The 25234-nt window shown below is 42.3% G+C and overlaps 1 protein-coding gene across 1 annotated transcript in view; it reads left to right on the top strand.

Moving 5' to 3' along the window:
- The first annotated feature begins 855 nt into the window (after positions 1–855).
- LOC132777955 (cathepsin D-like) overlaps positions 856–25234 on the top strand; it is a 37991-nt gene continuing 13612 nt past the window's right edge. The window contains exons 1-5 of the mRNA XM_060780523.2: positions 856–1013; positions 13749–13899; positions 16332–16455; positions 18514–18632; positions 21977–22176. Coding sequence (XP_060636506.2) covers positions 949–1013; positions 13749–13899; positions 16332–16455; positions 18514–18632; positions 21977–22176 — 659 coding nt within the window. The 5' untranslated portion in view covers positions 856–948. The remainder of the gene's footprint in view (positions 1014–13748; positions 13900–16331; positions 16456–18513; positions 18633–21976; positions 22177–25234) is intronic.

Genomic DNA, 25234 nt, shown 5'->3' with positions numbered 1-25234 from the left:
CAAGTCTATTTTTCCCAAACTCTACCACTGTTCATATTTGGGAGTATTGAGTATTCGTGCCATGTTTGGTCCAGATGATAGATCCCTTCATTGTTTGAGTCCACAGTAATTTCTGGGTGTAGGTGAACTACAACTCCAAAACTCAAGGTCAATACCCACCAAACCCTTCCAGTATTTTGTGTTGGTCATGGGCGTTCTGTGTGCTAAGCTTGGCCTAATTCTAGTGTTGGTGGAGTTCAGAATGCTCTTTGATTATAAACGAACTATAAATCCCAACAGCTACAACTCCCAAATGACAAAATCCAATAAACTACCTCCCCCCAACCTCACCAATATTCCAATTTGGTTCAGGAAAATACATCCTGCATATCAGATTTTACATGATGATCCATAATGGTAGCAAAATTACAGTTATGAAGTAGCAACGAAAATAATTTTATGGTTGGGGGTCACCACAACATGAGGAACTGTATTTAGGTATCGTGGCATTAGGAAGGTTGAGAACCACTGACTTAGCTGTACCTGCCTGTGGAGAAAATGACACCATGCCTATAATTACAGTATAAGCATTTGTTATCTGAACCCTAGAATTTTACAATTCCTACAAGCTTGAACCCCTTTTACCTCTAGAAATCATCAGTAATGATCCTCATGGGACTGGAATTGCCATGAGCTTCAAAAAAAAGGCAGAGCCTTTTCCAGGGTGCTCTTAGCAGCCTGGAATGTGAACCCCAATAATTGCATGGAATGGGGGCGGTGAGCCCCAGCCACCCCAACCAATCAGGATCCACAATTAAACATTCCTGGGGCCAATGGGCGAGGCAACCTTGCTTTCTATGCAGCCAGCCAAGATATACATCTTGTTCTCCCTCAAGACAAGCAATCTGGGAGCAACCAGGACGAGACAAAGGACAACCCTTCCAGAGGTTGTCAAAGGACGCCCCAAAGATGGGAGGACGAGTCTGGATTGCAATTTTGCTTCTGGCAGTGGTCAGCGTTCAAGGACTGATCCGGTGAGAGAATGCAAGATGTTTTGCTCTTGGTGACAAGGCTAAACAGCTGTCTAGTCATTAGGTTTTGTGAAGTTCTTGGGGATTGACTACTCTGTGGTCCTTGACGTGTTGGGTTCTTCTGAACTGTGACTAATCTGATGCACAACTTGGGTTCTCTGAGATGTACAGCCCAGCAGGAAAATTAAAAATGTGAGGATAAAATATTTGGATGGAGACAGAAGAGTCTAATGATGCAACTTCAAAACTTTGGTCCTCCTGATGTTCTGGACTTCAGCTCTCAGAATTCCTGACCATTGGCCAAGTTAACTGGAACTTCTGGTAATTGAAACCTCAGTACCTAGAGGACACACACTTGAGAACGATTTAATAACATGGAAGATAGGATATACCTGGGAAGAGATTTTAATCTAACACCTCTTCCCCCTCCAGATGTTACCTACAACCTCTACCATCCTTAGCAGGCATGGGAAAACTTGGTTCCTCCAAGTGTTTTGGACTTCAATGCCCACAATTCCTAACAGCCTACTGGCTGTTGGGATGTGTAGAAGTTGAAATCCAAAACACCTGGAGGGCCATAGTTTGCCCATGTCTGATCCATAGGCTAAGATCGATGGAGTTCAGGGACCAAATAGTTATTTCTGAAGTCATCAGATAGGCAGGGCAGGCCTTTTCTCCAGAAGATAATCTGATTAACCAGGAGGTTGATGGGTTGGGAAACGCAGAAGCAGGATCATCTCCAAAGAGTCAATGAAGCAATCAGAAAGGCGGAGCTTTCTCCTGAAAGAGGACCTGCAGGAAGTAAAACTGATGTTGAGGCTCCAAACTTCAGAATTCTTCAAATCCCCCAGTGTATTACTGAAGAATACTGGGGAACATTTGGCCAGGCAGCATCAGGATATGGTGAAGATTTTATTACTGAGGAAGAACAGAATGTAGCAGTTTGCTATTGCCTGAGCCTTCTCAATACAGCAGTAGTTCTCAAACCCCAACCACAAAATTATTTTAGTTGCTACTTCATAACTCTAATTTTTCTGCTCTTACGAATCATAATGTAAATATCTGATATGCAGGATGTATTTTCATTCATTGAACCAAATTTGGCACAAATACCCAATATGTCCAAATTGGAATACTGGTGGGGTTGGGGGGAATTGATTTTGTCATTTGAGATTTGCAGTTGCTGGGATTTATAGTTGACCTACAATCTAAGAGCATTCTGAACTCCACCAATGATGGAATTGAACCAAACTTGGCACATAAGAACTCCCTTGACCAACAGAAAATACTGGAAAGGTTTGGTGGTCATTGACCTTGAGTTTTGGACTTGTAGTTCACCTACATCTAGAGAGTACTGTCTCAAAAAATGATGGATCTGGGCCATATTTGGCTTGGATACTCAATATGCCCAAATGTGAACATTGGTGGAGTTTGAGGAAAATATGCCTTGACATTTGGGAGTTGTAGTTGCTGGGATTTATAATTCATCTACAATCAAAGAGCATTCTGAACCCCAGCAATGATAGAATTGGGACAAACTTCTCACACAGAACCCCCATGACCAACAGAAAATACTGTATTTTCTTATGGTCTTTGACGAGCCCTCTGACACCCCCTTTGTGACCCTAGGGGTCCCAACCCCCAGGTGGAGAAATGCTGGGATAGAGCATGATTCTGTCCCTTCTTGCCTCTTCTGCTTTGCTGAGTTAATTGAGAGCAAATTCCTTTTGTGCTTTTGAAGTCATATTGCAGTAACTAAAGTAAGCTGAGGATAAAGGGGGAAGAGATTAGAGAAACTGAGACATTTAGAAAGCAGAAAAATGTGGGAAAGCAGAGAATTAATTGAGATTACCTCTGACAAATCAATATGGTTGAAAGATATTGGCTCTCTGGAAGAAACATTAGGACAACATCGTTGGGAGCTCTGCATAAAACTATGTGGATGATCATGTTACCATCTCTTTTGGTTTTGTAGGCTGCTGTTGCACTCCAGGCCAGGAAAGCCTCTGACTTTAAAACACAACACATAGCTGAGTAGAAATGCAAGCAGTTTATTGAAGATATTTTAAACATAGTAGCATTAAAAACACTCAATAAAAATAGGTAAATCCAATTAGGTAGAAAGATAAGCAGTAACAAATAGTCCAGGAAAATTAGTCCACCAGAATTGATGAAAAACAAATACAGAAACTTCCAAGGTAAAACTCCAAAATTTGAATCATGAATCAAAAAGGCACTTAACACATGAATCTATCCAAAGCAAGGCTTCCAAGAATCAAGAAAGATTCTTGACTCAGTTCCAATGATGCTTTGTCTGAACTACAGATTCTGTACTTGGCACTTTTATCCCTTAATCTACTCATTGTTCCAAGCGGCTAGCAACGGATTTTGTTTCAGCCTTGACTCTGTTATCAATCTCTCTCTGAGCCTGGCAGAATGCCTAAGAGATTGGGTTGTTTGTCTGTGCTGATTAAAAACATGCCTTCTATCTACTGGCTCATTAATTTCTGCAGCTGGCCAGGTACCGAGCTATTCTCAGGCTCAAAGTCATGGGAATTCTCCGGTAGCAATTCAGGCCCTCTTCCAGGAACCTTACCATCATCCCCAAACCCTTCAGGAACATTCTCATCAGAAAAGACACGTTGAATAGGAATCCCATTGTCATTCTCTGCATCAATAGCAACCTCATCATTAGAACCTCATTGTCATTCCCAATATCCAGAGCACCCTGATCATTAGACACAATCATAGGCTGAACTCCAACAGCTGCTCTCCCTTTAACAGCTGTGTGACGGGCTGTGTGACTTGCTCAAGTTGTGTATTTGTCAAAGAACTGCATGGTTCAACTTTCACGAAGATGTACCTTGTTGAAAATGGGAAAACTGTGTGAGGAAAATTGCCATTCTTAACAACTCAGCAAATATTTGATAAAAGGTGGCCAATGTACATTCAACCTATCAATCACTTGGTTTCCTTACTGAGTATCAAGGATATTGGTCAGTGTGGGTGTGTCTACACTGTTGAATTAATGCAGTTTGACACAACTTTATCTGTGATGATTCAGTGAAATGGATTCATGAGAGCTGTAGTTTTGCAAGATCTTTAGCCTTCTCTGTAAAATAATATTGGTGACTCACCAAGTTACAAATCCTAGTCTGATGAGGCATCAGCACTCTTGGTTTCAACCTGCATTAATTCTATAATGTAGATCAGGCATGGGCAAACTTTGGCCATCTGAGTGTTTTGGACTTCAACTCGCACCATTCCTAACAGCCTCAGGCCCATTCCTTTTGCTCCTTGGCCACTTAAGCAGCCGAGGGGCAAAAGGAAAGGGCCTGAGGCTGTTAGGAATGGTGCGAGTTGAAGTCCAAAACTTCAAGTCAGGGTGGACTAGTGGGTTGACTCAGTGGGATTGCAACACCACAGCAATATTATCCCAAGCATTTTAATATGTCCATGGAACAATTGTGATCCTGCATGCAACCAAATTAACCAATTAACTAATAACTGATCAGGGGACTTCAGTGTCTTAGATAATCAAGTTCTACAGGTAAATCAACTAATTTGCAGGAAATTGGAAAGGATTTTTTCTCATTTTGTATTGTCTAATATGAATTGTGGCAAGTTCTCGGTGGTATGGGTGGTATGACCTTGTCTGTCTCTTGAGTAATCTGTATAATAACCAAGTAGCAACAGTAAGAACTGAACATGGAACAACAGACTATTTCAAGATTGGGAAAAGTGTATGGCAGGGTTGTATACTCTCACCCAACCTATTTAACATGTATGCAGAACACATCATGCAATATGTGGGGCTTGACGAATCCAAGGCTGGAGTTAAAATTGCTGAAAGAAATATTAACAACCGTAGGTATGCATATGATACCACTTTTATGGCTAAAAGCGAGGCAGAACTGAGCAGCCTTCTAACCAAGGTGAAAGAAGAAAGTGCAAAAGCTGGGTTGCAGTTAAACATCAAAAAAATCAAGGTTATGGCAACCAGACGGATGGATAACTGGCAAATAGAGAAAGAAGACATGGAGGCAGTGACAGAATTTTTATTTCTAGAAGTGAAGTTTACTGCAGATGCAGACGCTTATTTCTTGGGAGGAGATCAATGACCAATCTTGATAAAACAGTGAAGAGTAGAGACATCACACTGGCAATGAAGGTCTGCATAGTTAAAGCAATGGTATTCCCCATAGTAATCTATGGATGTGAGAGCTGGACCATAAGGAAGGCTGAGTGAAGGAAGTTAGATGCTGTTGAATTGTGGTGCTGGAGGAAAATTCTGAGGGTGCCTTGGACCGCAAGAAGATCCAACCAGTCCATACACCAGAAAATAAAGCCCAACTGCTCACTGGAGGGAAGGATATTAGAAGCAAAGACACAGTCACAGCTGGTGCACAAACTGTGCAAACTCCTCCTGGCCACCACCGACACCTAAGCGTTAAGCATCCACACTGAGTCCAGGAGGACCGCCAGATTGTGGACCTGTGTCCTCAGGGGGAGTATAACCCCCTCAAGCACAGGTTGCCATCCTTTACCCCGAATGGCCGCACGACTGACCAGGAGGACCTCTGTCTTACCAGGATTAAGCTCCAGCTTGTTAGCCCTCATTCAGTCCATCACAGCAGCCAAGCACTGGTCTAGGATCCGGGGGGGCTTCCTTCGAATTTGGTGGAAAAGAGTAATAATGTTGAGTATCATCTGTGTAGAGATGGTACCAAACTCCAAAACTTCAGATGACCTCTCCCAGCAGGTTCATGTCAATGTTTAAATGCATGGGAGATAGAATGGAACCTTGCAGGACCCCACAAGTCAATAGCCAGGGGTTCGAGCAGGTGTCCCCAAGCTTCACCAACTGGGTGCAACTCTCCAAGAAGGAGCGGAGCCACTGCAAAGCAGACACATTCCAGAGAGCTGCCCCAAAAGGATACCATGACCGATGGTATCGAAAGCCGCTGATGTGTCTAGGAGAACTAACAAGGACACACTCCCTCTCTCAAGCTCTCTGCAGAGGTCAGCCACCAAGGCGACCAAAGCCATCTCCGTAGCATAACCAGACTGCGATGAATCCAGATAATCAGTTTCGTTCAAGAATCTCTGGAGCTGAGAAGCCACCACTCACTCCAGAACATTGTCCAAGAAGGGGAGAATAGACATTGACCAGTAGTTATTCAATACTGAGGAATCAAGGGATGCCTTCTTCAGGATTGGTCTTACTATTGCCTGTTTTAGGCAAGATGGAATTTATCCCTGATCCAGCGAGGTATTTATAATCCTCGCAAACCACTCGGCCAATCCCCCACTGGCCTGTTTGATGAGCCAAGAAGGGCAAGGATCTAGTGTATATGTGGTTGCTCTCGCTGCTCCTAAGATCTTGTCAACGTCATCAGGCTGAACAATCTGAAATAAATCCATCAAAACCGGACAGACAGGTGCCTCGGTTACCTCCCTTGGTTCTGCTCTAAGGTTGGCATCTAAGTCAGAACATATCTGGGTGACTTTGTCTGCAAAATGATGAGCAAACTCACTACATCGAGTTGTCAAATGGTCAGGGGTCTTCTCTCCCTCACAAGGATGAAGGATTTCCCTTCATTATCGTGATTCCTAGTTTTGGAACTTTGAGATGATGTGGAAGGCCAGTTTTTGTCAATATGACCATGGATGTGATATATAGCTGAAGTAATAGTACATTAACCTATGAAGAACCTTGATCTAACACTACCAGCAACTAAGGGCCTTCCACACAGCCATATAACACAAAATATCAAGGCAGAAAACCCCACAATATCTGCTTAGAACTGGGTTATCTGAGTCCACACTGCCATATATTCCAGTTCAAAGCAGAAAATGTGGGACTGTATTCAGCTGTGTGGAAGGAGCCCTAAGGATGCTGAGAAACGAGGGTTCTGGTTCCTGATCTACCTCACCTGGCACAACCTGGGGATCATAACCAGACATAGTGAAGGCATCTGCCCTTGAACTTTGCTACTCTGCTGCATGCCCAGTGTGGAACACCTCTCACCACACTAAAACAGTTGATGTGGCTCCTAATGAGACATGTCTCATTATCATGGGGTGTCTGCGCCCTACACCACTGAAATTACACTCTTTAACCAGTAGTGCACCACCTGACATTCGCCGGGAAGTAGCAACCAATAGTGAAAGGACCAAGGCAGTGACATCTCTGGCCCATCCTCTGTTTGGGTATCAGCCAGCATGCCAACAACTTAAATCAAGAAATAGTTTTCTAAGATCTACAGAGACACTTGCCGGAACACCTCAGCAAGTGAGAGTCCAAAAGTGCCAGGCTAAAATCCAAAACCTCAATCAATGGCTGATAACAAATGAGGGACTCCCTCCTGGGCACACAGAAAACTGGGCAACTTGGAAGGCGCTGAACAGACTGTGCTCTGGCACAAGATGCAGAGCCAACCTTAAGAAATGGGGCTACAAAGTGGAGTCTGCGACATCCGAGTGTGGCGAAGAGCAAACCACAGACCACCTATTACAATGCAGTCTGAGCCCTGCCACATGCACAATGTAGGACTTTCTTATAGTAACACCAGAGGCACTCCAAATGGCCATCTACTAGTCAAAGGACATTTAATAGAATGCCAAATTTTCAAAATTTGTGCTTTTTAAAAATACAATACAACTGTTTGGTTCGCTCTTGATACGATAAATATAAATAAATAAATGGACCTGGCTATAGGTGAGGCTTCAGCAACTATGGAGTCCTTCAGATGTTATTGGAGTACAACACCTTCAATCCTAAATTAGAATTGCAGTTCAACAACATGTGGAGGGCCTCACAATTACTATCCTTGCGTGAGGTAGTGTGTCCCAGAGTTTTCCTTAGAACAAACAAACAAACAGACCATGACAAACCTTAAATGTGCCAACCTCTGCTGTGAGACACGTGGGTGCGGAATCAATTTTCTCCTAAGGGCTAGTGATTCATAGCGGAAACAATCAATTGGAGTCCTACAACTAAATATTAACTAGTTAACTAATCTGGCGTATCAATTGATTATGTAATCGTTTCTTATAGATTACTGTTGTTGTTGTGTGCCTTCGAATCCTTTCTGACTGATGGCAACCTTAAGGTGAACCTATCTTGAGGTTTTCTTGGCAGTATTTGCTCAGGCCCCTTCCACACAGCTGAATAAAATCCCACAGTGTCTGCTTTGAACTGGAATATATGGCAGTGTGGACTCAGATAACCAAGTTCAAAGCAGATATTGTGGGATTTTCTGCCTTGATATTCTGGGTTATATGGCTGTGTGGAAGGGCCCACAGAGGGGGTTCCCTTCGTCTTCCTCTGAGGCTGAGAGAATGTGCCTTGCCCAAAGCCACTCAGTAGTTTTTCATGGCAGAATGTGGATTTGAACTATGGTCTGCTAGAGATGTATTCCAACACACAAACCACTATATTGCACTCGACAGAGCCACAGTAGCACAATGGGTTAAACCTTCGTGCCAGCTGGACTGCTGACTTGAAGCTTGGGTTGCTGACTTGAAGGTTGTCGGTTCGAATCTGCGAGACGGGGTGAGTTCCCATCAGTCAGCTCTAGCTTGCTAGGGCATGAGATAGTAGCACATCCGGGCATCCCCTGGGCAACGTCTCTGTAGACGGCCAATTCTCTCACACCAGAAGCGACTTATTCTCAAGTCGCTTCTGACATGATAAAAAACAAACAAACTTGGATTTCTATCATAAATGCAAATATTGAAATGCTTGAGAAGATATTGCTGTGATGATGCCATCTTAGTACAGTCCTCACTAAAAGTGGGTACACTGAATTAAGACAGTGGATATGGATGATGTATATCCCTTCCCTTGTCTTGCTGTTGAGGGATCCTTGTATTATTGATCCTGTTCTTTTTGCAGTGGAGAATATGTGACCATTTGGTGGTGGATTGCAGCTGACATCATGTTTAGCCAACATTGTTAATAGTGAAATCATCACGGGAAGTCCTGTCCAGCAAAATTTGGAGGAATGTATATTTCATGTCCTTATATAACTACAGTAGGTGCTCCGCTTTTGTGAAAGTTGGAAGTACAGAACCCTCAAAAGTGGAAAATAATAATAATTACTATTATTATTATTATTATAGGACAAAATAATAATTGCCTTTTTTGTTTGTTGGAATCCGCCCTGAGTCACCTTGGGGAGATAGGGCGGAATATAAATTATTATTATTAATTACAAGTTCACTAAGCTGGCTTTTGTATTGGATCACACGTCGGACACTTCCCAAGTGTCTAGGACTGTGTGATGTATTGGCGAATAATGCATGCAGATTCTAGTACGGTGGCCTTTTGCCGCTGTCAGATGGTAATTTTGTCACTGCCAATTATTTTTAAGTGCAGGCCAAGTTCTGCAGGCACTGCACCCAGAATGCCGATCACCACCGGGACCACCTTTACTGGCCTGTGCCAGAGTCTTTGCAGTTCAATCTTTAAATCCTCATTTTACTTACTTACTTAGGCGATCTCTCATAGTTCAAGGATGATTGTCTTCCAGATGTGGTGTCTTGGTGGTAGGTCCGCCAAGTGTGGAGCCCTTTTCTTGATCTGCATCTTCTCCCACAGTGAGAACATCAGTTTCCAGGTGGAAGGCGGTCCCGGTCAGGGTTGGTTTGACACGCCTTCCTCTTGCCACATTTCTCTCTTTCGCCTCTGTTTGTGCCTCTTCGAATTCTGCATCACTGCTGGTCACAGCTGACCTCCAGTTAGAGCGCTCAAGGCTTCCCAGTTCTCGGTGTCCATGCCACAGTTTTTAAGGTTGCCTTTGAACCCATCTTTAAATCTCTTTTCCTGTCCACCAACATTTCGTTTAAATCCTCATATTGTGTAAGCTTTTTTAGTTGCTGCTTGTTGTTGTTGTTGTTGTTGTTGTTGTTATGGGAAAACACCTCTCTAGGGTTTTCTAGGTCCTCCAACATCATCTTCTGCCAGAAGGCACCCACACTCTTTGGCAGAAAGGATAAAGACTTTGTAAAACTACAATTTGCATGATTCCATAGCCGTAAGTCATAGCAAAGTGGTATCAAACTGCATTAATTCAACAATGTAAATGCACCCTTGAAGATTACTGTAGCATCAGACTACAAATGCCATCGAGTTGCTGGTGGCATACATGCCCAGAGGACAGGAGGCAACCTGGCACCAGTCCTGCATTCAAAGCAGACAAGTGCTATGTCTGAGAAATGACGTTCTCCCAGTTCTTCTGGGGTTTCCTGGCCCTTGCCAGAAAAGCTTTGCCACCCACCAGCTCAACTTGATCTTCTTCCCAAGCAGTCAGATAAGAACTATGCAAAATAAAGAGTTTCATAACATGAGCTGATGAAAGAGACACAGTTTCTGGTCAGAGGGGTACCAGCTCCAGTTTGACCTCGGAGGACTGCCCCAGCGATGCCACCCCACACACATGCTTTGAGCTGTCAATGCTCTGTCTTATACATCTGTAATTATTTTACCAGCCCAACCCTCCTGCCTACAACTGGGTGATGCCCAAGTATCAAGGTGTTCATTAACTCATTCTGTGTGTGTGTGTGTGTTCCTTTTTAGAGCATATACTTCTATACAAGTCATGGGAAATTGTAATTGTAGCAAAGCCAAATGATAGGGATGTATAAGAAGACTCAACTCAAGTGGAAATTGGTTGTCGATGACAAAACAATTGCTGTTCAACACTCATCTTTAAACGTATAACTAAGTAAACCCTCACAATGATGTGTTGACATTTGCAGTTTGGCACTGATACTATACATTAGCATTTTTAAACTTGGGACCTCTAGGGGGTCACGAGGGGATGTCAAAGGGGCCATCAAAGGCCATCAGAAAACAGTCTTTTCTGTAGGTCATGGGGATTCTGCATGGGAAATTTGGCCCAATTCTATTGTTGGTGCGGTTCAAAATGTTCTTTGATTGTAGGTGAACTATAAATCCCAACAACTACAACTCCCAAATGTCAAGGTCTATTTTCCCCAGAATGGAGTTCAGAATGCTCTTTTTTAACTATAAATCCCAGCAACTAGAACTCTCCAAAGTCAAGGTCTATTTTCCCCAAACTCCACCAGTGTTCACATATGGACATATTGAGTATTTGTGCCAAGTTTGCTCCAGATTCATCATTGTTTCACCTACAATTTGAAGTTGTAGGTGAACTACAACTTCAAAACTCAAAATCAGTGCCCACCAAACCCTTCCAGTATTTTCTGTTAATCGTGGGAATTCTGTGTGCCAAGTTTGGCCCAATTCCACTGTTGGTGGGGTTCAGAATGCTCTTTGATTGTAGGTTAACAATAAATCCCAGCAACTACAACTCCCAAATGACAATATCAAGCTCTCCCAACCCCACCAGTATTCAAATTTGGTTGTATCAGGTATTTGTGCTGAATTCTGTCCAGTGAATGTAAATACATCCTGCATATCAGATATTTACATTACAATTCACAACAGTAGCAAAATTACAGTTATGAAGTAGCTACGAAAATGATTTTATGGTTGGGGGGTCACCACAACATGAGGAATTGTATTAAGGGGTCGTGGCATTAGGAAGGTTGAGAAACACTGCTATAGATCCTGGAATTTGCAGTTTGGTGAGACACAACTCTTTGGCAGATAAGGCTACAGACCTTGTGAAACTGCAGCTCCAAGATTCCATAGCATTGAGTCATGGCAGTTGAAGTGGTGTCAAATTGCGATGGTGGCGCAATGGGTTAAACCCTTGTGCCGGCAGGACTGAAGATTGACAGGTCTCAGGTTCGACTCTGAGGAGAGCGCGGATGAGCTTCCTCTGTCAGCTCCAGCAATCTATGCGGGGACATGAGAGAAGCCTCCCACAAGGACGGCAAAACATTAAAAAAACCCCATCTGGGCATCCCCTGGGCAACGTCCTTGCAGACTGCAAATTCTCTCACACCAGAAGCAACTTGCGGTTTCTCAAGTTACTTCTGACACGAAAAAAGGCAACTGAAGTGGTGTCAAATTGCATGAATTGCTTATGTGGCTGAGGAGCAAAAGGAAAAGGCCTGAGACTGTTAGGGATGCTGGGAGTTGAAGTCCAAAACACCTGGAGGGCCCAAGTTTGCCTGTGCTAGATGCTGTTCTTTCCTACCTTTTTCTTGCTGCTGTTCTATTCTTGATAACTCCCTTTCTGCAAATCTCTCAGCAATATCAACAAGCTGAATGCCCTTCTCTTCAGTCTGTTTTTTCTGTCTTTTCCCCAAATAACTTCCATTTATATTTTCCAAGTGTTAGCCACGTGGAATCATCTTTTCTCCTATGTTTTTGGCATAAACTGTGTGCTCAGATTGTGTGAAAAGTTGAGTTTTAATTAAGTCCAGAAGGCATCCCTTGACTTGTCCAGGTTTTAACTTCCCCTGAGTCACTGAAAAGGACAAAAATAAAAGTGAAGCTGTTCCCCTCCCGACCACCCAACATTCCAAAGACAGTTAAATCAATTTCTGTCTGCACCTCATTGAAAGCCTGCCCAAGTCCTCATCATAACTAAGACCTAAAAATTCATAGAGAAGTATTTTCACAGGTTAGAAAACAGTATTTTCTTTATTTGATCGGTTGCTGTGAGTTTTCCGGGCTGTATGGCCATGTTCCAGAAGCATTCTCTCCTGACGTTTCGCCCACATCTATGGCAGGCATCCTCAGAAGTTGTGATGTCTGTTGGAAACAAGGCAAGTGAGGTTTTTATATCTGTGGACTGTCAGGGTGGGAGAAAGAACTCTTGTCTGTTTCAGGCAGGTGTGAATGTTGCAATTGACCAACTCAATTAGCATCTAATGGCCTTGAAGCTTCAAGGCCCGGCTGCTTCCTGCCTGGGGGAATCCTTTGTTGGGAGGTGTTAACTGGCACCCTCAGAGGTTGTGAGGTCTGCTGGAAATTAGGGAAATGAGGTTTATATATATGTGGAATAATGTCCAGGGTGGGAGAAAGAACTCTTGTCAGCTTGAGGCAGGTTTGAATGTTCAAATTGGCCACCTTGATTAGCATTGAATGGCCTTGCAGCTTCAAAGACTGGCCCTGATTGTTAATCACCTCCCAGAAGCATTATCTCCTGACATTTCACCCACATCTATGGCAGGCATCCTCAGAGGTTGTAAGGTCTGTTGGAAACTAGGCAAGTGAGGTTTATATATCTGTGGGACAATGTCCAGGGTGGGAGAAAGAACTCTTGAGGCAAGTGTGAATGTTCCAATTGGCCACCTTGATTAGCATTGAATGGCCTTGCAGCTTCAAAGATGGGCCCTGGTTATTAATCACCTTCCAACAAAGAATTCGCCCAAGTCAGGAAGCAGCCAAGCCTTGAAGCTGCAAGGCTTTTCAATGTTAATCAAGGTGATCATTTGCAGCATTCACACTTGCCTCAAACAGACAAGAGTTCTTTCTCCCACCATGGACAGTCTCTCTCTCTCTCTCTCTCTCTCTCTATATATATATATATATAAACCCCACTTGCCTAGTTTCCCACAAGCCCCCCAACCTCTGAGGAGGCCTGCCATAAATGTGGGTGAAACATCAGGAGTGAATGCTTCTGGAACATGGCCATACAGCCCGGAAAACTCACAGCAATCCAGTGATATCGGCCATGAAAGCTTTCAACAACTTTGATGTTTGTCATTCTCATGGAAATCCCATATTCCTAACCCCAGCAAATGTGGAATGCTGACTGCAATGTCAACATCTGTTTTTTCTGTTCACAACAGGATCCCACTGAAGAAGTACCCATCTGTCCGGAACCGATTTGGTCGCTCTGGCGTCCCCATTGCTGAGGTGTTAAGGCGAGGGGGGATCAAGGCTGGGAAGCCCTCAGGTTCATCTTTGGTCACCCGGGAGCGTCTCCACAATTACATGGATGTAGGTACCTCTTCTTCTTCTTTGGTGGGATCAGACATAAGATAGGACTGACGGTTTAGGTGTTTGGGAGCAGGGCCAATGACCTATTGGTCATAGATTGTGGGCCCTGACTGTGGACTCAGATAACCCATTTCAAAGCAGACATTGTGCGATTTTCTGCCTTGATATTCTGGGGTATAGGGCTGTGTGGGAGGGCCCTGTGACTGGAGGACCCAGGCAGATAAAGTGGAACATACCCTCGAACCTTTCAGAGATGGAATCCAGGAAACATGTGGTGGAACTACATTAGAGTGTGATCAACATAGCCAAAATTATTGATGCAGAGGAATGCACAAGCTAGAAGAGGCTGCAACAGTTTGCTTATGCCCGAGCCTCTAGGGAAGGTGAAGATTCTGACCTTTCTTCTTTCCCACTGAGTTAATTGGGCAGAAATTACTTTTGTATTTTTGAACTCAGTTTACAGCAAGTGAAGTGAGTTGAGGACAAAGTGGAAAAGCGGGAGGACGAACGAGAAACTGGGACATTTTAAGCACAGCTGAAAAAGTAGAATGACAGAGAATTAATCCAGAATATTTTAGGCCCCTTCTACAATGCCATATAAAATCCGGATTATCTGCTTTGTACTGGATTATATGACAGTGTAGACTCATATAATCCAGTTCAAAGCAGATAATGTGGATTCTTTGCTGGATTATATGGCAGTGTAGAAGGAGCCCTACACAAATTAAGACAGTTCGAGGGCATGGTGGATTCATTGTTCTATAGAGGTATGATTGCTCTTGTTGCTTCAGTTGGAAGGATGGGGCATCAAAGCTGAGCACAACATGCATTTTCCTAGGATCCAAGCTGTTGGGTTTAATTTCTAATTTTCTAATTATTTATTATTATTGATTAGAATAATTATTTATTATTAATTATTCTAATTTCTAATCATGCTTGCAGTTGGAGAACTTTAAGAGAGGGAAACGCTGTGGAAATGGAGGAAGCATGATAGTTACATTCAGTGGAGCCTCCATGTTCAGTGGTCTTTACACCTGTGGATACATTTGTGGGGAGGGGGGTGACAATGTGGAATCCGATTCCTGTCATCCTTTTGTAGATGACTAAAAACAACTTTAGGAAAGCAGTTATACCAGATGACCCTTTGATCAGATGAAGCAAAGCTGCTCTCCAAAGAAAAATATTCCAGTGTGAAAGAAATATTATTCCAAATGCAAGCCATGCCTTCCTTGAAGCCATGCCAGAGTCTACCGTATACCATGTAGGTGTGTACAAGTCTACATAGGAACCACCAAACACAGCAGCATTGCCCAAACACAAATCAAGGGACATGAAAGGCACTACAGACTAATTCAACCAGAGAAGTCAGCCATAGCAGAGCACCTGATGAACTAACCTGGACACAGCATATTATTTGAGAACACAGAAATGCTGGACCACTCTAACAACTACCATATCAGGCTACACAGAGAAGCCACTGAAATACTCAAATGTGGACAATTTCACCAGAAAGGAGAAAATCATGAAAATGAACAAAATCTGGCAACCAGTATTTTAAAAGTGGGTTGTTGTAGGTTTTTCAGGTTGTATGGCCATGTTCTAGAAGCATTCTCTCCTGACGTTTCACCTGCATCTGTGGCAAGCATCCTCAGAGGTTGTGGGGTATTAAAAAACTCTAAAATCAGGACAGTAAATAAAGAGGAACACTCAAAAAACAGGGGAATTCTAGTCAGAAAATAGTCTGGGCCAGCTAACACCTCCCAATTATTATTTATTATTTATTTATTATTATTTCAAAGTTTTATATACCGAGCGTCTCACCTCATATGAGGGACTCAGCCCGGTTTCCAGCCATAAAAACACATACAGTTGGTAAAATATCAAAATACACATTACAATAAAACATTAAAAAAGCACATATATTTAAAGCTACAGTGGTCAGTCGTCATACTAAAATCGAATATACACCGTCTTCCATCCAGATCATTGTCTCATTCCCAACAAAGGATTTCCCCAGGCAGGAAGCAGCAAGGTCTTGAAGCTGCAAGGCCATTCAATGCTAATCAAGGTGGCCAATTGCAACATTCACACTTGCCTCCAACAGTCAAAATTTCTTTCTCCCACCCTGGAGATTCCACAGATATATAAACCCAACTTGCCTAGTTTCCAACAGACCTCACAACTTCTGAGAATGTGGGTGAAACGTCAGGAAAGAATGCTTCTGGAACATGGCCATACAGCCCAGAAAACACACAGCAACCATTTCATTCCTTCTCATTGCCCACAATGAACTGTCAGCGTCCCTATACCCTCCAGCACTGCATAAATGCAAACTGGTAGCCAAGCAAACTCCTCGGATCTCATCTTCTCCCGGGGCTGAAAATTCTGTTCTGACTTTTCTTCTTTCTTTCTCCATGTCTTCTTCCCTCCAGGCGCAATACTATGGAGACATCTGCATTGGAACTCCGAAGCAGTGCTTCAGTGTTGTCTTCGATACCGGCTCATCCAATCTGTGGGTGCCTTCCTCCAAGTGTTGCCTCTTCCATCTGGCATGCTGTAAGACCCATATTCTTCAACCAATGCTTAAGGGATGGCCAGGTTGTCATGCCCGATGTTACAAAACATTTACTATACTGGTTTGCTGATGAGAAACAGCATGCTGTAACAATTAGAGCCTTGACCTCAGACGGAGTCTCAATTCATCCTTCAATGGCGATTTTTATCATGTTTTTGATCACTTTGAATTCCTGTCTGCTGTGGATTCATTTTCCTGGCTCGTTTTACTTGCTCTCTGGTTTAGTCATCTGTTTAATTGTTATTTTAAATGTCATAAGCTGCTTTGGGGGGCCTTTTGAGATGTAGAAGGACACTTTTATGAAATCAGATGTAATACGTAAATTTATAGCCCCTGATGGCTCAGTGGATTAAAACACTGAGCTGCTGAACTTGTTGATCAAAAGGTCTCAGGTTCAAATCCGGGAAGTGGCATGAGCTCCCGCTGTTAGCCTCAGCTTCTGCCAACCTAGCAGTTCAAAAACATGCAAATATGAGTAGATCAATAGGTACCGCTCCAGTGGGAAGGTAACAGTGCTCCATGCAGTCATGCCAGCCACATGACCTTGGACGTGTCTACGGACAACGCCAGCTCTTCGCTTAGAAATGGAGATGAGCACCAACCCTCAGAGTCGGATATGAATGGACTTAATGTCAGGGGAAAACCTTTACCTTTACTATAGCTCTGGAATGAGTCAGGGGAGGGAGGAAAGACAATTGTCGGTCTTTTGGCATTTTTTAAAGGTGTGATTTCTACAGGAATGTTGGAAAAAAGTGTGGTGGAAATACACCAAAGGGTAGTCTTACAAATTCACTCAAAAATAACAATGAAGTAAGGACCTGGGCATTTAGACTTCTGGGCCAGAAAACTTTGTTGCCTCATCACCTGTATCATTCCAAGATTCCAAAAAATGTGGCTATGAACTGTGATTTTATTCTATTATGGTCTATGCTGTACAACTCTATGCATACTTACAATGGATACTGATACATAATATAATATGGAAACCAAAAAAATCAACCCAGAAAACCTTGATCAACATATACATGAAAGGTAAAGGTTGTCCCCTGACATTAAGTCCAGTCATGTCTGACTCTGGGGTGTGGCGCTAATTTCCATTTCTAAGCTGAGGAGCCGCCGTTGTCCGTAGACACCTCCAAGGTCATGTGGCCAGCATGACAACATATACATAGGTCGATGCAATACCTTTGTCTTCCTTAGCACCATTTCTTTTTATTATATAATGTTTTATTAGTGAGGTTTTCAGAATATACATAAAAATAGAAAGAAGTAACAATATATATATATAGTGATTACATTGAAAGTGGGAGAACGAGGGAAAGGAGAAGAAAGGATAAAAAAAAATAAAAATAAAAAGTGTCCAAAAACAGTGGGAAAAAGAAAAAAAATGTTGACTTCCATCTTATCTTTCTTGGTCTTTTATGTCTTTATCCATATTTATCAGAATAATTGATAAGCCGGTAGGCTGTTAGGAATTGTGGGAGTTGAAGTCCAAAACACCTGGAGGGCCAAAGTTTTCCATTTCTGGTGTAAATACACCCATATTGAACTAGAATCCTAGAGTGAGAAGTGACCACAAGAGCATCCAGTCCAACCCCCAGATACACAGTCTCTTACTGTGAGGCCATTTAATCCAGAGTCTAAAATTATTTGGCTCCCCATCGCTCCCAAGAAGGGCTATCAAGGCAACTAGAAATCTTATTTGTGAGAATGTTGAATGGTGTATGGAAAATCCGCCATCAGACATTTTAGAGGTGATGGCTGAGAGCCTCTGGTCTTTTACTTCATTGTCCCCATAATGGCCTCTGCGGTAGACAGAATTGTTTTGTTGACCAATACTGTGCAAGAGAATATAAAGATTTTTAAAGAAAGAGTTCAGTCAATTGCAGAATGATGACAGAATGCCACTCATATGAGTAACTACTATTGTGGAATGATTGACTTTAGAAGAAATACTTTATTAGAACCCAGATGTATTAGAAAAACCTTCATCTCTATCACTGTATATGGATTGCAATTTTCCCCCTTTCTGTTTTCAGGGGTTCACAGCCACTACAGGTCCTTCTTTTCCCGCACTCACAAGTCCAACGACTCCAAGTTTGCAATTCACTATGGAAGCGGCAGCCTCAAGGGGTTCTTGAGCGAGGATGTGGTTAGGGTGAGTAGCAATAAGGGGGTTCAGATGCCTTGAGTCTCTATGGCAGTGTTTCTCAACCTGGGGAGTCGGGATCCCTAGGTTGGGTCCTGAGTGGATGTCAGAGGGGTTGCCACAGACCATCAGAAAACACAGTATTTTTATTTATTCTGTTGGTCATGGGGGTTCTGTGTGGGAAGTTTGGCCTAATTCTATACTTGGTGGGGTCCAGAATGCTCTTTGATTGTAGGTAAACTATAAATCTCAGCAACTACAACTCCCAAATATCAAGGTCTATTTTCCCCAAACTCTATCAGTGTTCACATTTGGGCATATTGAGTATTTGTGCCAAGTTTGGTCTAGATTCATCATGCTTTGAGTCTACAATGCTCTCTGGATGTAGGTGAACTACAACTCCAAAACTCAAGGTCAATCCCCACCAAACCCTTCCAGTATTTTCTGTTAGTCATCCTAACCCTAACCCAAACCTCACCACCAAACCCTTCCAGTATTTTCTGTTAGTCACCCTAACTAACAGACCCAAAACTCACCACCAAACTCTTCCAGTATTTTCTGTTGGTCATAAGAGTTTTGTGTGCTAAATTTTATTCAGTTCCATCATTGGTGGCATTCAGAATGCTCTTTGATTGTAGGTGAACTATAAATCCCAGCAATTACAACTCCCAAATAACAAAATCAATACCCCCTCCAACCCCATCAATATTCAAATTGGGGTGTATTGGGTATTTGTACCAAATTTGGTCCAGTGAATGAAAATACATCCTGCATTTCAGATATTTACATTATGATTCATAACAGTACCAAAATTACAGTTATGAAGTAGCAACGAAAATAATGTTATGATTGGGGGTCACCACAACGTGAGGACCTGTATTAAGGGGTCACGGCATTAGGAAGGTTGAGAAACACTGCTCAGTGGGGAGGGTGGCTTGATATAAAGAGCACTCCTGAAAAGAAGTAAATACAGTATAATAGAATCACCATTAGACCTGTATCTATGGTTTCATTTATCCACATCGGCAAAAGTGTGTCTTCCCTAGGCATTATATAGGTCCTCAATATGACTCTATAGTATTCTTGTGCAGAAAGCCCAAAATGTTAATAGGGTATGTTATTATCCACAATTTACTTTTGCTTCTTCTCTCTGTTACATAAATAGAGATGAAAAGGGATGCAGATCTAAATGGCCTTTTCATCTAACAACCTCACAATTAAAGTTCCTCAAGAAGGCACCTTGACTCAAGTGTTGGCAGTTTACTTACATATTTCAATGTAATGGATGGATCGAAAGCTTAATTGGCTAAAAGATTAATCAGCTACAGATCTTTAAGTGCAGAGAGAGCTTTAATTAGAACTATTCTGAAATTCTTCCTGATTATTATTATCATTAGTTATTATGCATGCAGTGGCATCTGTGGATGTGGCTCTCCATAGGGTTTCATAAGCAACAAAAAATATAGGTCTCGATCCTGCCAAGCAAGCAATGTAAATTTTGACACAGATGCGGCAACAGAACGAAAGGGATGAAAAAAGGGGAAAGGTGGTAAAGGAAAAGCTGAGACAAAGGGAAGAATAAAGATAAATTGAGCATTGGTTTCTGAGGGCGCTTCCACACAGCCCTATATCCCAGAATATCAAGGCAGAAAATCCCACAATATCTGCTTTGAATTGGGTTATCTGAGTCCACAGTCAGGGCCCACACCTAAACCGTCAGTCCTATCTTATGTCTGATCCCACCAAAGAAGGAGAAGAGGTACCTACATCCATGTAATTGTGGAGACGCTCCCGGGTGACCAAAGATGAACCTGAGGGCTTCCCAGCCTTGATCCCCCCTCGCCTTAACACCTCAGCAATGGGGACGCCAGAGCGACCAAATCGGTTCCGGACAGATGGGTACTTCTTCAGTGGGATCCTGCCATGTCCAGAGGAGGGCGACTAAAATGTTCAAGGGTCTGGAGAACAAGCCCTATGAGGAGCGGCTTAAGGAGCTGGGCATGTTTAGCCTGAAGAAGAGAAGGATGAGAGGAGATATGATAGCCATGTATAAATATGTGAGAGGAAGCCACAGGGAGGAGGGAGCAAGCTTGTTTGTTGCTTCCATGGAGATTAGGACAAGGAACAATGGAACAATGGCTTCAAACTAGAAGAAAGGAGATTCCATCTGAACATGAGGAAGAACTTCATGACTGTGAGAGCCATTCAGCAGTGGAACTCTCTGCCCCGGAGTGTGGTGGAGGCTCCTTCTTTGGAAGCTCTTAAACAGCCTCTTAAACAGCCTCTTAAACAGAGACTGGATGGCCATCTGTCAGGGGTGATTTGAATGCAATATTCCTGCTTCTTGGCAGGGGGTTGGACTGGATGGCCCATGAGGTCTCTTACAACTCTTTGATTCTATGATTCGATGATTTCAGAAGAAAAGATTTCTAGGACACAGAGTGGTCTCTTATGATAGAGCAATGGTTCTCAGACTGTACTCCTTCAGATCTTTTGGACTTCAGCTCCCACAATTTCTAACATCTGGTAAGTTGGCTAGGATTTCTGGGAGCTGAAGTCTACACCTGGGGGAGTACAGTTTGAGAAACACAGTGATAGAGGCCTGGGTAAAACTTTTCTTTCCTTTCAAAACAAACCAAGCTGCCTATGTTTCAACACAAGCCAGCATTGGAAATTGTAACAAGGTTGGTCACCATCAAACCAGTCCTCTCCTTTGGCATAAAAGTCAAGACGTGGCTTTTTGAACAAGCATTTCCAAACGCAGAGTAACTGACATAGGAAAATGGAACGACGACAATGAGACTGGACAACGTTTTTAACAAGGAGACACTATGAATTTATATTTTATTGATATGTTTAGTTTTCATTATATGTTATGTTTTTAATTGTATATATGATATTGTAAGCATTGAGTCACCTACGGGCTGAGAAATGCGGTATACAAATACAGTAAATAAATAAATAAAAGAAGAAGAAAGGAGAGGGGAGCACACAGGGCACAAACTTGAGTCTTCACATGTGCCATTAACGTGTGCAAGGCAAACATCAATCACATCATTCCTGTTAACATCAGATCCATTTTGGCCATATTTGAGTCTCTTGTTTTCTTCTAGACTACACTTCCCATTATCCCTGACTGGCTGGGACTGATGGGAGTTATAATCCAGACCATTGGAAAGAGGTCAGGTTGGGAAAATCTAAAGATTGAAGCAGGAAAGATGCTGGCGTTGAGGAATTGTTTCAAAACTCTGCCCTTATAGTGGGCAGTGATGGACATGAAGACAACAGAACATTATAGGGGAGGGTTGGGTGGTGGAAAAGGTTGTGATGCTTACATTCTTACCTTCCCACAGATAGGTGATATGACCATTCACAACCAAACATTTGCTGAAGCCACAGATTTGCCAGGACTGGTTTTCGTAGCTGCGAAGTTTGACGGCATCCTGGGACTGGGTTATCCCTCAATCTCGGTGAACAACGTCACTCCTGTCTTTGATAACATGATGAAGCAGAAGTTGCTTGAGAAGAACGTCTTCTCATTTCAGCTCTGCAGGTATGGGCCCCCAATATATGTCCTGCTTTCCTCTTTTCTCTCAAGATGGTTTTTGTCTTTTACCAAATCTCTCTCTCTCTCCTTTTTTCTCATTTTTCCCTGTTTAGGCTGCTCTTTCTGGAATCTACATATTGTTTGATTACAAAAGTTATAAAGTTGTTGGATTACCACGCCTTCTTGACCATTGGAGCCCTTGGGAACTGTTTCCCAACAGCACCAATTCAGCCATAGGTTCCTTTCCCCCTTTTGCTTGAGCGAAAATCTGCAAAAACGCTTGTAGATTTTTGAGAATTTTACTCTTCCCAACAGGGCGGCCCCAAGTAATTTATTTTTATGCGGGAATCTGGGGAAATAGTTTTGTAATTGATTTGACATTCTTCTTCCCAATGACTCACCAAGACCGGGTTAGGGTTTCAAAATGCCTCACTGTACACTGTACAATTAGAGGTTTTATTGCCAGGTGGAGCACAGTCCAAAATACATATTAAGAGCTGACAGTAACTTCACACATGTTACGTATATGTCTAGGATTCCTATTATTTCTCTTTAATTCTTAGCTACTTTGTTGAGTGGCAGGTAATTCTGTTATGGTCCCGGCTGCTGTTCTATGCTCTTTTATAGTAATTGTTATGAGAGTTTCTTTTGGGCAAGAGAATAGCGGGAAGTGACATTGTGTTTTGTAATATATGTGCATTTCCAGTCATACAAGTTGAGTAAGTAGGGAACAAACATCCAATCTATTTTGTTGGCTCTTTGAAGGTCTATCTACAAGTGACTATCCATGAATTCAGCATATTCTCTCTATTCAGGCGGAACCTATGAATTTATCTGGCATTCTTCTTGATAATGTCCTTGGTTTGTGATGTGGAAAGAAATACGGGGGTGGATCAAAAAGTTTTGCCTCCTGTGTCATAAAAACGTTATGAATGAACATATTGTTAGGGCATATAAAAAAAATCAGTTGGTGTGTGTGTTAACTAAAAAATGCAAAGCACGAAGCTGATTGGCTGGGCTACACCCAGGGAGCTAGCTGAGCCTGGGAGTTTTGGCAACAGTTAAATGTTTAGGCTTTAACTGTGCAGAACTGTGAGAGACAGTTCTGAGTTCTTTCTTCATGAGTTGCAGAAGGGAGATCTCCCACATTGACACGTAAAGACCATTTGAATATCTCTCAAAGGGCATTGTGTGAGTCAATGCAACTGTTCACATGATTGTATATATGTTGCTCTGCATTACAAAGAGTAAACGTCTTGCTCTTTACTGATCATCTGCATGGCATATTTTCTTTCTCGAGCAAGACAGTGTGTGGACTGGTAAAACGTGAACTACATGTGATTTTCATTCTGCCACATATATAACAACAGGAGTTGCTACAGATCTATCTTCTACACATAACTACCGTTCAACATAGTCACCATCAATTTGTACAAAACATATGAATTTTTGCTGTTGATTGTAGCACCATGTTGCAGAAAATTAATAAGAACAACACCCGGTAAAAGCACTGTTGTCATAACCTGTGCCGATCTGGTAGACTTGAATTTTTGGGACATGGAGAACCACTGGGGAGCCATTCCTTTACTCTGCTGGTCAGTAGTGCCTCACCCACCCTATGTGGTTTCAGTTGACTTGAATGATGTTAAAACAGCTTTAAAATTATGGGTCATGAAGCAAAACCCTGATTTTTTTCCAAAATGGTTTTGATGCCTGGGTTAAAGGATGACACAAATGTGTACAAATTGACGGTGACTATGTTAAATGGTAGTTTTGCATAGATGATAGTTCAGGCTATGAACTATTGCTGTAGCATATACCCTTCAACATATCGCAAATGGAAATCAGGAAATGTGTGGTCAAGATGGCAAAAATTACTAATGAAAAAGAACACACAAGCTAGGAGAGACCTCAACAGTTTGCTTTTGCCTTACTGGAAATGGCATAATTCTGCCCTCTCCTTTCCTTCTCCATCTGCTGTGTTAACTGAGGACAAATTCCTTTTGACTTTGGAAATCAGTTTGCAGGAATTGAAATAAGCTGAGGACAAGTGAGGGGAGGAGAGAGAAACAGGAACATTTTAGAAGCAGCTGAAAAAAGTGAGATGACAGGATTAGAGCTGTCCCTTCCAACTTGAGACAGTTGGAGGGCATGCTTGCTTAGCCTTTACCAAACCAGTTTGTTACGATTTATTGGACTACAATCCCCATCACTCAAACATAGCCATTACTTTGGTGTCTTGATGGTACATATTTTCCCCCTGTTCATTTTCTCTGGGTTTATGATCTTGGGCAAAAACTGAGGGCTCAACAAAGTTTTGAGGATAAGCAAACCGTTTTCATTTGGGCAGAAAAAATAATCACCAATGTAGAGAATAAGGCTGTAATTCTGCATGCAGTTTTTAGGAGTCAATCCTACTGTTCTCAGTTTGAGTGGACACGTATAACGTTGCACTTTAATTTAGGATTAGTTGACTGTGATAAGTAAACAATCCCTTGGTCTATATCAATTTGGTCTAATGTCTTTTATATCTTGCTTAATAGAGCAAACAGATCCAAAGCTCTTGGGAACCAGGTGGTTTAGAAAGGCAAATATAGTAATTAATAAGGCTGTTTTTTGTAGCTGGAACACAGTGCTGATTTCTGAGTCCCCCCAAGTCTTTACATATTACAGATTTCGGCTGGGAAATGATGTTTTGTGCAGATGGTTCATGGATCTCTAAGTAAACGGCTAGGTATACGCAGAGTGGGATTTGGGGGTAGGGGAGCTGCCTAGTTTTCAAATGTAATTTTAATTGCATTTTATTTCATTATGTTTTAACTTTTACACTCATGATACAAATATTTGTTTGTTTAACATTCATAATCATATGTATCTGTATTGCCTTTGTTTTTAATTTTTATTATGTTGTGCCACCTTGAGACCTTATGAGGAGAACAGTGGGATAAAAAATGATGATGATGAGGAGGAGGAGGAGGCTTAAAGACCTTGGCTTGCACTTAAAAATAATAGGCACTGACAAAATTACCATTTGACAGCTGCAAAAGGCCACCCTACTCAGATC

The sequence above is a fragment of the Anolis sagrei genome, chromosome 6, assembly GCF_037176765.1.
Source record: "Anolis sagrei isolate rAnoSag1 chromosome 6, rAnoSag1.mat, whole genome shotgun sequence".
Lineage (NCBI taxonomy): Eukaryota > Metazoa > Chordata > Lepidosauria > Squamata > Dactyloidae > Anolis > Anolis sagrei.
This window is presented reverse-complemented; position numbering and strand designations above follow the sequence as displayed.